The 14,895-nt window shown below is 39.5% G+C and overlaps 1 protein-coding gene across 5 annotated transcripts in view; it reads right to left on the reverse strand.

The window, feature by feature from the left end:
* LOC134614930 (keratin, type I cytoskeletal 47 kDa-like) overlaps positions 1-14,577 on the reverse strand; it is a 120,021-nt gene extending 105,444 nt beyond the window's left edge. The window contains exons 1-8 of one of the 5 annotated variants that reach the window (XM_063459207.1): positions 14,046-14,576; positions 13,357-13,439; positions 12,305-12,461; positions 9,085-9,246; positions 8,871-8,996; positions 8,142-8,359; positions 7,835-7,956; positions 7,267-7,509 (exon numbers count right to left, since the gene is read on the reverse strand). In XM_063459207.1, the coding sequence (XP_063315277.1) occupies positions 7,412-7,509; positions 7,835-7,956; positions 8,142-8,359; positions 8,871-8,996; positions 9,085-9,246; positions 12,305-12,461; positions 13,357-13,439; positions 14,046-14,513 (1,434 nt within the window). In that variant the 5' untranslated portion in view covers positions 14,514-14,576 and the 3' untranslated portion in view covers positions 7,267-7,411. Of the gene's footprint in view, positions 1-7,266; positions 7,510-7,834; positions 7,957-8,141; positions 8,360-8,870; positions 8,997-9,084; positions 9,247-12,304; positions 12,462-13,356; positions 13,440-14,045 lie in introns of those variants that run through there. The other 4 variants (XM_063459204.1, XM_063459209.1, XM_063459203.1 and 1 more) reach the window with 4 other exon arrangements.
* Positions 14,578-14,895: the final 318 nt, after the last annotated feature.

Here is a 14,895-nt window from a genome sequence, read left to right on the forward strand (position 1 = left end):
TGTGATTGTGTTGTGTGTATGTGTGACTGTCTGCCTGTGACTCTGTGTGTGACTGTCTGTGACTATGTGTGTGTGTGTGTGTGTGACTGTCTGCCTGTGATTGTGTGTGTGTGTGTGTGAGTGACTGTCTGTGACTGTGTTGTGTGTATGTGTGACTGTCTGCCTGTGATTGTGTGTGTGACTGTCTGTGAATCTGTGTGCATCTGACTGTGTCTGACAGTCTTCGCCCTGCAGTGAGCCGGCAGCCAGGATATGATGTCATTGCGGCCTCGGCATCATTACAGGGCGTGCGATGGACCTGTGCAGAAAGAGCACAGAGATCCCAGCAGCAACCACTGACCACCAGGGACTGAGGATCCACTCCAGCCCTTCTAGAGCAAGGTAAGAAGACTGGGTGGACCTCATAATTATTAAATGTGTGTATGTATGTGATGTTTGTGTGTGTATGCGATTGTGTGTCTGTGATTGTATGTGTGTGGGTCAGTGATTGTGTTTGTGTATATCTGTGATTATGTGTGTGATTGTGTGTATCTCTGCATATGTGTTTAGTAGATAGCTTCCTTATTTCCTGTCCTTAAATATTGCAATCCCACATAAGGATAAAAAATAAGGGATTTATCTACTAAACAACTGCAAATAAGAAGAGGGCGTTTTTTTTTTTTTAATCCTTTAGCTGTTTAATAGATAATTCCCTGAATTGGTGCCCGTATGTGAGATTTCCATATTTAAAGATACCAAATGAGGGTGCTGTTTAGCAGATAGCTCCTTATTTGGTGTCCTTAAATATGGCAATCCCACAAAGGATAACAAATAGAGGAGTTATCTGCTAAACAAAGATTGAAATTAAGAGGTGTCAGCCAGCCCACAACAAGAAATATGGGTGGCTAATGTGAATTATATGCAAATGTGTAGTCAGATGCCAGCAAGTTTTACTGCTCCCCCTCCTGTTTTGACTGTGGTATCTTATGTGCATCCCCACATATATTGTTCCTAGAGTCGCCACGATGTCTGCATGTGTATCTGTGTGTGACTGTGTTTGTGTGTATATGTATCTGCATGTGTGTATGTCCGTGTATGTGTATATGTGCACACATCTAAAAATCTCTCCAACACTACACACAAATACACTCATGCATTTCAACATTAACACTACATACAAACCCCACCATTATATATAACCATACCACTGCATTCAAATACCACACAACACACAAATGCATTCTTGCATTCAAACGCCAACACTACATACAAACACACCGCTATATTCACTCACATATACTCCATACAAAAACATGCATAAATTTAAACACACAAACACTGCTTAGTGCTAAATACATAAAAAAATGTTTTGGTTGTTTTTATATTTAAAGTTGAGGTGGGGGGGTGCCACAATTAGGACCCGCCCCGGGTGCCAAATGCTCTAGGTACGCCCCTGATTAGACCTCTGTTGAGTTTATTGAGTTTAGTCTAAATGACAGCATTATACAGTAACTATTTCATAAGTGCTTCCTTTCTTGAATGTTTGATAAGAGATTACCAGATGCAGACAAACATGGTTGTTTTTAGGTGCATGGACTATGGGCAGCAGCCCTAGGGTAATTTTTATACGCCTTCTTAAACTCAGCCCTCTCATGTCCAAGATCTCTAAATCACACAATGACACCAAATCTTTCACACTGTGCTGTAAAATTAACTCCAAATAGGTGCATTAAAGTGACACTGTCATACATGTTGTACACTGAGCTGTTATTGCACCCTATAATATGGGAACTGTGTGCTAGCAATGGAAAAATTAGGCTCAGGGCTTTTTAGGACATCATCAGGGCTCAAGCCCTTGTCAGACCACAGCCCACCCCCCGCTTTGAGTTTGATTACACAGAGGTTAGAGCAGGGCCAGATTAAGAGCCCAGTGGGCCTGAGATGACAATTATGATGGGCCTAATTACAAAATCTTATCGACCAAAAACACTAAAACAACCATATCTCCCAAGCGTCATGTGTCTGATGAAGATGGTGTTGGAGGGAAACTCAAAGGATGCAGCTATAAAAAAACACATACTTTATGCTAATCTCTCTCTAATTTATGCTTTTATCTTTCAAGTAAATCCATACCCCCTAACAGCAGTGTCTAGTGAAGCAGGAAGTCAACGGGCAGGGTAAATGGGTGTGCCACTGACGTGAATCACATGACCAGACCTGCCAAAAAGGGGTGAACATGCCCAAAAAGGAGGCATGTTTGTCCAAAAAATTGGAAGGCCAGCCTGGTATGAATGAATGTCAGGCTGCCTGACATTCATTCAGAAACATACTTCCTTTGTATTATTGACCGGGAACAAAAAGATAAATCAGCTGCATAATGCAAATAGGATTTTGAGAAGTCCTCCTTGGGCACAAAAACTTGAGAAATCACGTTTCTACAACTTTGCTAGAGTTCTCAGTTTGATATGCATATGAGCACAGACAGACACTGTGTTTCACACTTTACACTGCATTTCTGCAGATACCCTTAAAGGGACACTGTAGGCACCCAGACACTTCAGCTCATTGAAGTGGTATGGGTGCAATGTCCCATGTCCCTTATCCCTACAGTGGTAATTATTGCAGTTTCTTAGAAACTGCAATAATTACCTTGCAGGGTTAAATCCTCCTCTAGTGGCTGTTTACCAGACAGCCACTATAGGGACTTCCGGGTGCTTAGACAACTTTTGGCCATCTAAATGACGCTGGACATCCTCACGCTATGCAAGAGGACTTCCAGCGTCCCCGGAAAAATCCTAATGCGAAAGCAACCATACACATTCACATTAGTAGAAAAATAGCAAATTGGATTTAGGGAGGTGCAGTCAAAGATGGATAATAAACAGATTGTACTTATACTTATGTTAGGTATGTCTTGATTTCAACCTAAAATAAAAAGAAATCCATAGCATAATACTGTAACATTTAAAAATAAATAAAATCGGAGGTAATGGGTCACTCACGATCTGCAGAGCCTTGGAAAGCAGGCTCTAGCTATAAAAGCATGTGAATAATAAGCTTATTCCAGCTATCTCCACCGGTTCCTGGTGATAGGGCACTTTTCCACACCAACAGACACCACAGCGGAATATATTAAAGTAGAAAAAGTTTTACTTGATAAAAAGTGATATAAACAAGGGCACAACGCGTTTCGACCGTAACAGGTCTTCCTCAGGTGCATAAACAATATACTGCATTGGATTCTAATTTATACATACTTGTTAATTAAACAATCACAAACATATGTTGATTGGAGGACCATATAAGGTCCTTCCGATCAGCCTCCGCCATATTGGGAAGGTCAAAATTTACAAAGCTTAGAAAACTTATACAATCTCCTACAAAACATTTCAAAATAACGTTATAAAACCCATTCCACATCATGTACTACATGGACATTAACATTACACAGAGTACATGTACTTAGCAGGGCTCCAAATCTCCTCGAATTTTTTCCTGTATCTTCCATCCGGGATTCCAAGATGGCGGACGGATGTCTTCCGGTCTTTCTGACGTCATGACGTCAGCGTGATTGGTCCGGCGTGTCATGTGATCGAGAGTTTCCTCTTTTCACATTGTAGTGTGGGCAAAAAGTCCTCTTTGCAGAAAAATTGCCATAATGGAAGCTGGCATAAAGTCCACTTTGACAAAATATATTTGAAGAAAGCATACTATTAGATAAAATAAATATAATTTAATAGATGTCACACGCCGGACCAATCACGCTGACGTCATGACGTCAGAAAGACCGGAAGACATCCGTCCGCCATCTTGGAATCCCGGATGGAAGATACAGGAAAAATTCGAGAGAGATTTGGAGCCCTGCTAAGTACATGTACTCTGTGTAATGTTAATGTCCATGTAGTACATGATGTGGAATGGGTTTTATAACGTTATTTTGAAATGTTTTGTAGGAGATTGTATAAGTTTTCTAAGCTTTGTAAATTTTGACCTTCCCAATATGGCGGAGGCTGATCGGAAGGACCTTATATGGTCCTCCAATCAACATATGTTTGTGATTGTTTAATTAACAAGTATGTATAAATTAGAATCCAATGCAGTATATTGTTTATGCACCTGAGGAAGACCTGTTACGGTCGAAACGCGTTGTGCCCTTGTTTATATCACTTTTTATCAAGTAAAACTTTTTCTACTTTAATATATTCCGCTGTGGTGTCTGTTGGTGTGGAAAAGTGCCCTATCACCAGGAACCGGTGGAGATAGCTGGAATAAGCTTATTATTCACATGCTTTTATAGCTAGAGCCTGCTTTCCAAGGCTCTGCAGATCGTGAGTGACCCATTACCTCCGATTTTATTTATTTTTAAATGTTACAGTATTATGCTATGGATTTCTTTTTATTTTAGGTTGAAATCAAGACATACCTAACATAAGTATAAGTACAATCTGTTTATTATCCATCTTTGACTGCACCTCCCTAAATCCAATTTGCTATTTTTCTATGTATGCTTGTTGTGCTTTTCTGGTGATTATATAGCACTTGGGAGTTGTTGCATCTTTCAGTAGTAGCGCCAATCCACCCACCTATATTTTCTGGTTCTCCAGGAAATAATAGTTTTTTTCACATTCACATTAGGTCTCCCCCGCTGGCTGATGTCTGTGGGGGAAGAGCATGGGCAGGCAGAGCCTGACTCAGCACGGAGGGACATCAGCGCTGGATTCAGGTAAGTGACTGAAGGCGTTATAACTCCTTCAGCGCTATGGGAGGGAGGGGCAGGAGGGAGGCAATGTGAGATTCTATAGTGCCAGGAAAGCAGCTTTGTTTTCCTGGCAGTATAGAATCCCTTTAATAATGGATGCTGTTGTATAAACAACTGTTTTTAAACCAAAGCCTGGGCTATGATCCAAAAAGGTAGGGATCGGAAACTAGCCATAGACTGCAGTTTCAACCTTATGGGTTCTGCCCTGGAAGTTGGAGTCTCTCTGAGAGCGTATAGCAGGGTATCAATGGTGGTGAGAGAAAACACAATACAACTTCCTGCAGTGCTAAGAGAACAATTAATGTTATGCATCACCTGCATATCTCAAGGTGGACTTTAAGAAGTCCTTTTTGGCCATAGAAAATCAAGAAAAATCATGTTCCACAAGTATCCCTGAGTGCTCAGCTTGACATGCAAATAAGCACAGATAGGCATTGTGTTTAAGAATTCATAATATATTTCTGCAGATACCCTTAGCAAAGGACACTGTTTTAAATACAATTATCCTTTTAGACTATAGCATGGGCTATGATACAAAAAGACCAGTGACCAGAAACAGCCTTGGACTCCAGTATTGACCTTTTGGGTCTCTTCAGCACAGCACCTGTTCTTGCCTGGAAGTTAAAGTCTGTGTGAGAGCATATAGCTAGTTACCAAAAAGATTGTTGGGAGAGCAGACACAATAAAACTTCCCACAGTGCTAATAGAAAAATTATTGTTATTCTTATCACCTGCATAAGAAAAGAGATTTCCGCGACTATCCCAGATTACTCAGCTTGGCATTTAAATGAGCCCAGACAGGCATCGTGTTGACAGTTAAGATATAGCTGACCTGGGACTTCTGGCATCCTAGGAGGCAAGTATAAAGATGTGTCTGAACTTAAACGGAATGTCTCTGATGTCAGGTGTGTTCCATCTTAATAGACCTGTTCTAAGGGTGAAGATGTGTTCATATGTAGTTCAGCATGTATATTGAACTAAATTGTGATAATCTTTATCATTATTAATGTTTTCCATTCACATTTGCATAGACCGAGTACCTCAGTCTATTATTTTTAATGACCTTTGGAATGGATAGGAAGAAATTGTAAACCATCAAACAAGCCAGAGTTGGCAGAGCACATTTCCTGACCTTGACTGTCCTTGCCCTGTCTTGGGAATTAATTTTATCACTAACAATAATAAAAACGGCTCATGCTTTGCTATCCCAGCTTCTACCTGCTCTGTAGTGGAAATTAACTTAAAAGAAAAACTCAGAACGTGGAAGGGAAAGATACTTGTCAGCCCTGCCTCAGTCTTGGAAAACAGGTAATCCCAAATAATCCAGAATAAAGTAGGAAACTTTATCTGATCCTCAATATCCTTTTCTTTTGGTGACAACTAAGGTCAGTTCACTCTGTAATAGTTTTTGGAGTTTTCCTTTAATAATACATATAGTTAGTTCTACCAATCAGTTAAAAACCACCAGGTTCTTTATTTACAGATACTATTTTTACAACAGCAAATTTAAGAGCTAAGTGCAATATCTGTCATTTATTTCAGTTTCTGGGTAAAATAAACATTACCTGGTAGAGCCTCATTTGTAGGTGCATTGATTAACTTTTTAAACCCTAACCATTATATGACAACATTGCAATGTCTGTTAGTTTTTTACGCTTTTATTTCTAATTGTATGTGTGACATTTATATGTGTTTTGTGTACAAGATGACATTTGCAAATTCACACTCATGTTTCTAAGCAGATATTTATATTTTATCTGTTTTCATGTAGTGTTTTGTTTCTTGTGCTTTTATTTATTTTTTTATGGAAACCAAGATGGTCAGTTCTTCCCTTACTTGCAAACATTTTAGGAACACTAATAGAGTACTATCTAGATTTGGATCCAAAGGCTACATTTTGATAGTCAAATTAGAAGCAACACATTCATTTAGATACGAATACGTTCTCAGTCTATGCTTATACATCTGGTTTTGTTTTTATTTTATTTATAGTTAGTGGAAATAAAATATATTTTATTTGATTTTCGGTATTCTAAATTGGCTGCAGCTAATCCTAGATAATGATGTATATACCCTTTGCAACTGGATGCTAAACGTATGTCCTAACTACTGATTATATTGCTACTATGTAATGAATATCTATAGAACAAAATAGAAACTGGCTATTTTTAGAGGGATTCTAAAGTGTAAGGAATACAACGTTGTATTCCTTTATGCAATAGTTTCCTTTGGCACCCTCATACCCTCTTAACTCTTACCCCATTCCAGTGCCGATCTCCAACAGCGCTGGGTTGGGGCTCAACTTACTCTGACTGGGGTCATTGCAGGACTAAGGGGACAGGCACACTGCACCCAAGCCACTACAATAAGCTGAAGTGGTCTGGATGCCTATATTGATCTATAAACTATATAAACCAATATATGTAAGTCTTATTTGTTGTAAATAGTATCTGTTTATTAATATGTAAATCACTTTAAATTAATAATGCCTCTTTATAAAAAAATAAAACACACACACTTGAAAGGTATAAGTTGCTGAAAAGTTTTTATTGTAACATCAAAAACCAAAAATCACGTTTGTTTCATTTCTTCTAAGAGACACTGTTTTGTAGAATAAAGTTCTCTCTTTCTTGACATCCTTGGTCTTCTGTTTCATTCCTGATTTTTGATTAGTTAACAGGCTTCTTCAATTTCCTGTACCCGGGATGATACGACCTTTCCATCTACCACTTCCTCCACGATGGTCTTTACCTTTCTGGTTTTGGTTGGATCTGAAAATACAAAGATTTAATAAGTCAGTGCATATGGTGTACAAAATCAACAAATGTCTCTTCTTCTGTTTTCTACATTTGCGCATTTCATGTTGCAGTTCTAACGTTGGACATTGCTTTTGTTATTTTATTAACTGGCAGCATAGTACAACAATTATATCAAACTAATAATATTTAACTTTTTGTAAAGAAAAAAAAAGGTGGGAATTATGGATCAAGACCAAACTTTATACAAAATGGCAGACAACTGACTTTGACACCAACATATTTGTGTGACTAGAGATGTTCTAACCACATACTTCCAAGATGTGATTTCTTTTCTTACCTTTTTTGGAATCTACAGAAGATGTTGATGACTGGGTTGTGGAGACCTGGTTGGAGGAAACCTGGGTGGAAGACACGGCTGACCGACTAGATGAACTGGAGCTAGAGTATGAACTTGATTGTCTGTTGAAGAAACGTACATGATATACATGTAAGATAAATCAGATATATTTATAGATTAATTTTCTTGTAAAATACGTTGACATTAACTCGGAAAATATATAATTATTTGTTGTGCAGAGTCTCAAATCTCTTTCAGCATAGCATGCAAAGTGAACATGCATCTTCACATTGTCACCAGTACCTACCCAAACTCTCCCTCAAGCAATCGGCGGTATGTTTCGATTTCCATCTCTAGTCTGTTCTTGATGTCTAGAAGTTGCTGGTACTCCTGGTTCTGTCTTTCCATGTCCGATCTGACCTGTATTAACTGTTCTTCTAGACTAGTTATTGTGAGTTGGAGCTGTTGGAGCTGGGCACCAAAACGGCCTTCGGTTTCTCCCAATGTGTCTTCTAATGATTTTTTCTAGAATTAGGTATACAAGATAAGATCATTGCCTGCATTTTGAACTTTTTTTACCATCTGAAAATGTTATATATGTCCAGAAAAGATATCACTTTACAATAATGAAAATATTAGAGGTTCTTTCAAAAAAGCATGTTTGTTTTGTTACCAATTACATTTTTGTCTCTGCAATTGCAAAGAAAATATAACACTCAAATCGTAACAACTGTCTTCTTTAATTCATGTTTTGTGATTTAGCTATGTATAATGGTTATCTTTGTTGCACATCGCCATTATTATAGGACATAATTATAATAGGACATGTATTCACCATTATTATTGTATTAAATCGTGCTGCTCGTAAATCATATTTACTGAATTTAATCAGGTACTTTTCAAAGCGTAGAATAAAACATTAGAAGGAAATGCAAGACAAATAATTAAATGTTTCCTAATACCGTAGTTTGTTTCTTTGAACACTCTTATTTCTTTATTAAATGCATTGGCTCACTTCCCCCACACCATGGCTTACCATTGCTAGCTGGGATTGCAGCTCGATTTCCAAGCTCTGAAGAGTACGTCTCAAGTCGGAGATTTCACTCTTACTTGTCTGCACCTGCTCCACCCCAACTGATATCTCTTTCTTCAGCTCATTGCACTGAAAAGAGGAACATTAAATAAATAGTATTGAGGGTCTGAAGAGCAAATCAGTCTGTGCAATAGGGTATATTATATCAATATTTTACCCTTTGGTTGAACGCTTGCTCTGTTTCTCTACGGTTCTTATCAGCCAGGACTTCATAGTCTGCTCTCATGTCATTCAGAATCTTGGTCAGATCTATACCTGGAGCTGCATCCATTTCGACATTAACTTGGCCAGCAGCACTGCTCTTTGCAATGCTAACCTCCTAAACAGAGATACAAAAGAGAATGTTCAGTGTAGAAGACATGAATAATTGTCATTATTGATAAATGTCCATTTTTTTTTTTAATTTCTTTATTTTTGTTCCAGCATCCGTAACGGCATCAAAAAATACAGTAGATGGCCCACGCAGGGGCCTTTTATAGACATATTATACAGTGTTTTAACAAGATGTATATCGTGATGTCACATATAAATATAAAGGATTGTGCCGTTCGGCGCTGGTGTTCTGTTATCCGGGCGTTGGTAGCCCAAGTGTCGAATTTAAACATACAATAAAAGAAAAAAAATATATGACTATTGACATGGTCATGGAAGTTCAGTACTTCATTTCACAGCATATGTACCAGTTAACATTATATGGGTCTGGGATTCTGTTGGTGGGCGAGGAGTTTCTGCGTTTACGAGGTGGTTCTCGTTACAGTAACACAGTTGCCTCTCACCTTTTACATCTTAGCGTCCTCTTCTACCCAGTCGAGGCTGTCTTGCTAGTCTGGTATGTCAAGCCAGCTGAGGTACTGAGCGGTCGTTCTGGTAGGGGGTAGGGTAGGGTAGGGTGTGAGTTACGGGTTGAGGGGGGGGTAGTTATAGGAGGTGGAGGTATTTTGCTCGTTGGGGCGCCCGGCAGGCAGAAGCACGCCGAGCCGCAGCTCGCGATTCTCAGTTATTTTGGAATTATTCATTGGTATAAATTTCCCATGGTTGCCAGATTTTTTGGAATGATTTTTCAGTATGTCTTATTTGGGCAGTCAGTTTGTCCATTAGATAAGTATCTTTGATTTTAACTACCACGTCATTGTCAGTGGGGACCGTGGGCTGTAGCCACTTTTGTGCCAGTGCCCTTCTAGCCGCCAGTGTAAGTTTGTTTAGTAATTGTTGTTCTTTTTTAGAAAGGCAGTCATTTGGTCTGGATAGGAGGATCGCCCAGGGATCTAGGTCTATGTGTCGTATGAGGACCTCTTGGAGCAGTGATTGGATTCTTTTCCAAAATTTAGTCACCTCAGGGCATTCCCACCACATGTGGATGAAGGTGCCTTTGCCGCCGCATCCCTTCCAACATGTGTCTGTCGTCGTTTTCCCCATCTTATAGAGCTGAGCAGGTGTGGTGTACCACCTCATGAGCATCTTATATGCTTGCTCCTGATGTAGCACACATATTGATGTCTTCGCTGTTGCTTCCCATATGTCTACCCAGTCCTCTCCTTCTATTGCTCCCCCTAAGTCTGTTTCCCACTGGCGTATGTAATTTGGGTCTGTGGCTCCCCTTTCTGGGGCACTGAGCTGAGCATAAATTGTTGTAATCATCCCTTTTTGGATTGTTTCGGCGTCGCATAGCCGTTCATAAAATGTCATAGGGTTCTGGGCTGCTTTCTTTATGTTCAGGTGTTTGGCAAAGTCACGCAACTGCATGTGTCGGAAGACGTCCTTGGTCGTTAGAGGTGCAGTGGTTTGTAGGGTTTCGAAGGATTTGAAGGAGTCCCCTATGTACATGTGCTTATATCTTTGCATTCCTGTGCTTTCTATCCCCCTGAAGTCTCGTGCGCTCAGCCCGGGCCCAAACGCCTTGTTCCGTAGGTACGGAGTCAGCGGTGAGGGTGTATGTTTCAGGGCGAATTTAGTGGCTGTCAAGTCCCAGATCCTAACGGAGTTAAGGATCGCTGGGCAAGATGTATGCAATGATGGTCGGTCTTGTTTAGGCACCCAAATCCAAAATTGAGGGAGGTCAGTGTGCATTAGTTTTGTCTCAAGGTCGACCCATCTATGTGCGCCCTCCGGTGTATGCCATGCTATTATCTGGGCCAGTTGGGCTGCGAGGTAATAATGGTAGAGGTTTGGGAGTCCCAGCCCTCCCCTCGCTTTAGGTCGGTATAAAGTCTGTCGAGCTATCCTGTGTCTTTTTTGTGCCCAGATGAAGTTGTCTATGTGTGTTTGTATTGTTTGTAGGTTTTGCTTTGTGACTTTAGTTGGAAGGGCTTGAAATAGGAACAATATACGTGGAAGCAGAGTCATTTTGACTGCATGCATCCTACCAATCCACGATATGGGCCTCTCATGCCATTTTTCTAGGTCCATGCAGAGCGCCTGGATGGTGGGCGTGTAATTGGCGCTGTATAGCCTCTCCGGGTCTGCCGTGAGTTTTACCCCAAGGTATTTGAAATCTGATCGTGTAAGTTTGAGGGGGTAGGTGTTTTTTATGTTGTCTATCCCTGCCTTGTCCATTTCTATTGGCATGGCTACCATTTTGTCTAGATTGATTTTGTAGCCTGAGACGCTGCCATATTCTTCTAGTATTGTCACCAGTCGGGGCAGCGATTGAGCAGGTTTGGTTAGTGTGACCAGGACGTCATCCGCATATGCGGAGACTTTGAACTCTTCACCTCCTACCTGTACACCCGAGATGTTCTCGTCCTCTCTTATCCTCTGCAGGAGAGGCTCTAACGAGAGGACGAAGAGTAGGGGGGAGAGGGGGCAGCCCTGTCTTGTGCCGTTGGTTGTCGTGAACGGGGTCGGGATCGCACCAGGCACTTTGGTCTGCGCCCTCGGTTGGGTATAAAGGGCTTTGATGCCCCTTATAAAGGCTTCTGGCATCTGCAGTCGTTCGAGTAGTGTAAATAGGTAGTGCCATTGCACTCTGTCGAACGCCTTCTCCGCGTCCAGGGAAAGGATCAGAGAAGGCGTTCGAGGATAAATGTCCATTTTTATGAAGATCACTACCTACATATATAAAAAGATGCAGTATTTGCTCTAAAATTAAGTTATGGGCAATTCAATAATATACACTTACATTTATAATAGATTCCACCTACTTGGCCATAGCTACCATACTCCACCAGAACATCACTCTTTTAATTTGTGGAGCAATTTTTAGAATCCATATATTGGTCAGCATTCTACACCTATTTCTTTTTTTTGCTTGTGCTTTATGATTACATTGCACCTTTAGATGAATTATCTGTTACAGGCATTACTTTCGGTGGAGATATCTGAAGGAGCAGGAGTACGTGAACAAACAGTGTATATGAATGTGTGTCTTCCCAACTTACCTCCTCGTGGTTCTTCTTAAGATAGGCTAGCTCTTCGTTCAAGCCCTCGATCTGGATCTCAAGATCACCTCTTGTCAGGGTCAGTTCATCCAACACTCTTCGGAGGCCATTAATATCGGCCTCGACGCTCTGGCGGAGAGCAAGCTCATTCTCAAACCTTATGGAGAAAAAGTATTATTATTGAGTTAAACTGCTTCCATCATTAAGTTTGCAGTTTCGATCTTTTATTGGTCCTTTCTTAGAAAAAGTGACATTAATACCAGTACATTTGTTTAGAAGCCTAAAAGCTTTTAGGAACCCCAAAGCAGTATATTTTAAATCAATAATGCATATTTTTGTTTGTTATAATTTTGCATACCTTATATTTTTAAGAATAATAATTGACTATTGAGGAATACTAACTCCTGTAAAACATGTGTTCCATGGAGTGGCACTGATTATTAAAGGGGAACAGACACCTCCCACAATGTATAATATTATATTTACTTATCCTCTATTATTATTATTTTACTATTCATATAGAGCCAGCAAATTGCGTAGCGCTGAGCAATGGGATAATTTGCAGATATGTGTTTGTGAGGTCTGAATAAATAAAATTAAATGTAGACATATACACTGTAAATTTTCGTCTGATAAAAAGTGACAATCACCATTAAATCACCATGGAAACTAATGACACCATCAGATACATTCCGTTGGTGACTCCTCCCTCCTAAAATGTTGCACCACTTTTTTGAACAGAAAACATTGATAAAGCTCCCCGATTATTTCTCCTCTTCTAATTCATAGTGTTTCCTAGCTGTGCCTGGACTGAACCAGATTTTTAAATATATTGTTAAGTTTTTAATACACACCCTAAAGAAAAGGGAGATTTACAAGCACGAAAAAGCGTTAAAGCACAGGTTATAAATTAATTTAAATGTGTTATTCATTTGTATCATTTTCAGAGGTGACAATTTCTCTTATTCAATTGCTCCAATGTATTATCTGAACCGAGATCGAGAGCTGCTATTAAGCTATTTATTTATTGCATAGTAAAATTGTACACTTACTTCAGTCTGAAGTCATCGGCAGCCAATCTGGCGTTGTCGATTTGAAGAACAACTCTGGAGTTATCAATAGTGGAAGAGAGAATCTATAAAGAAAGAGAGATTTTGTCAAGATTAAAGAATCCATTGCCATTAGTGGCTATTGTCCAAACAAAGTGCGTAACTTTGCAAACAAAGACAATTAACAGTTTAGTTTGTGTATATGTGTCAAAGGTGAACAAATGCAGATACAGAGGATGTCAGCTTTGATGTACTAACAGATATGGGAATACAAAAACAAATATAATTGTATTTGATCTTGGAATATTGATAAGAAAAATGTTCATTATTGAAATGGTCAAATAATATAAGGCAGAAAGATTAGTCAAACTTATCCCTATTATTATATTTGTCTTCTGTACATCATTATATTAGTTTATTACCTATTTTTTACTTTAATAACAGAATGTTAAGGGCAATTATTTATATTACAAATTAATTTATTTATACATATCAAATTATACACATAGTTAAAAATCTTTGACCAGTTAACATTTCTAAAGGTTATACAGAGATAAAAAGATTTGGATTTTGGTTATTTATATAAATATCAGTACATGGTAAAATAACAGTCGCCTCAATCATTTATTATACATTAGCACATGTTGTAAAAAATACTGAAAACATGCACACAATAAATACAGAACATTTACCTTGTTCCTTAGGTCGTTGATGATTTCAAAGTACTTAGAGTAATCTTTGCCAGTTGCAGAGGCACCAACTGCAAGCTGTTTTTCGTACCATTCTCGGATTTTGATTTCCAGTTCACCGTTGGCTGCTTCCAATTCTCTCACTTTATCCAGGTAGTTGGCTAGACGGTCATTAAGGTTCTGCATGGTCTGCTTTTCACTTCCAGGAAAACCTCCTCCCAAACCACTGCCTGATGAGCTAGAGCTCAAGGAAAACCCAGAACTTGCTCCACCACCATAGCCTGCTCCACCACCATAGCCTGCTCCATAGCCGCTACCGAAACTTCCACCAGAGCTACTACCAAAACCAATAGAGCTACCACCAAAACCACCAGAGCTGCCACCGAAACTACCTCCAAATCCACTAGAACCACCTGACCCATATAATGAGCCACTGCTCTGGACCTGAGAGGAAGAACGATAGGAGCTCATGTTTGCTAGATAATTTTTACTGACCCAAACACCTTGGTTGAAGCAGAGAGTGTGGATGCTGTTTTTGTTCTTTATCCTATATATACACTTTGCAGTGGGTGTTTCATTTACAAAACAGACATCCTCCTAATAGACAGCAAGTTTTTCTTTTTTTTTTTAACTGGTCAACACCTGTTGTAGAAAATGCCTTCAAATTCTGTCCATCAACAGAGAAATGATGTTCCCTCCAGGGTATTTGTTATATGTTGGTTAGAAACTGGGAGAGGCAAATTCTTTTCTTCTTAAAAGCAGTCCTGTTCACCAACTATCACCTTGCCCTCGGCTCTAACATATCAGGTTCACAATCTTCACTCTGCCTCAGGTAATTGGACCTCTGATGTGT

This window comes from Pelobates fuscus, chromosome 6 (genome assembly GCF_036172605.1).
Source record: "Pelobates fuscus isolate aPelFus1 chromosome 6, aPelFus1.pri, whole genome shotgun sequence".
NCBI lineage: Eukaryota > Metazoa > Chordata > Amphibia > Anura > Pelobatidae > Pelobates > Pelobates fuscus.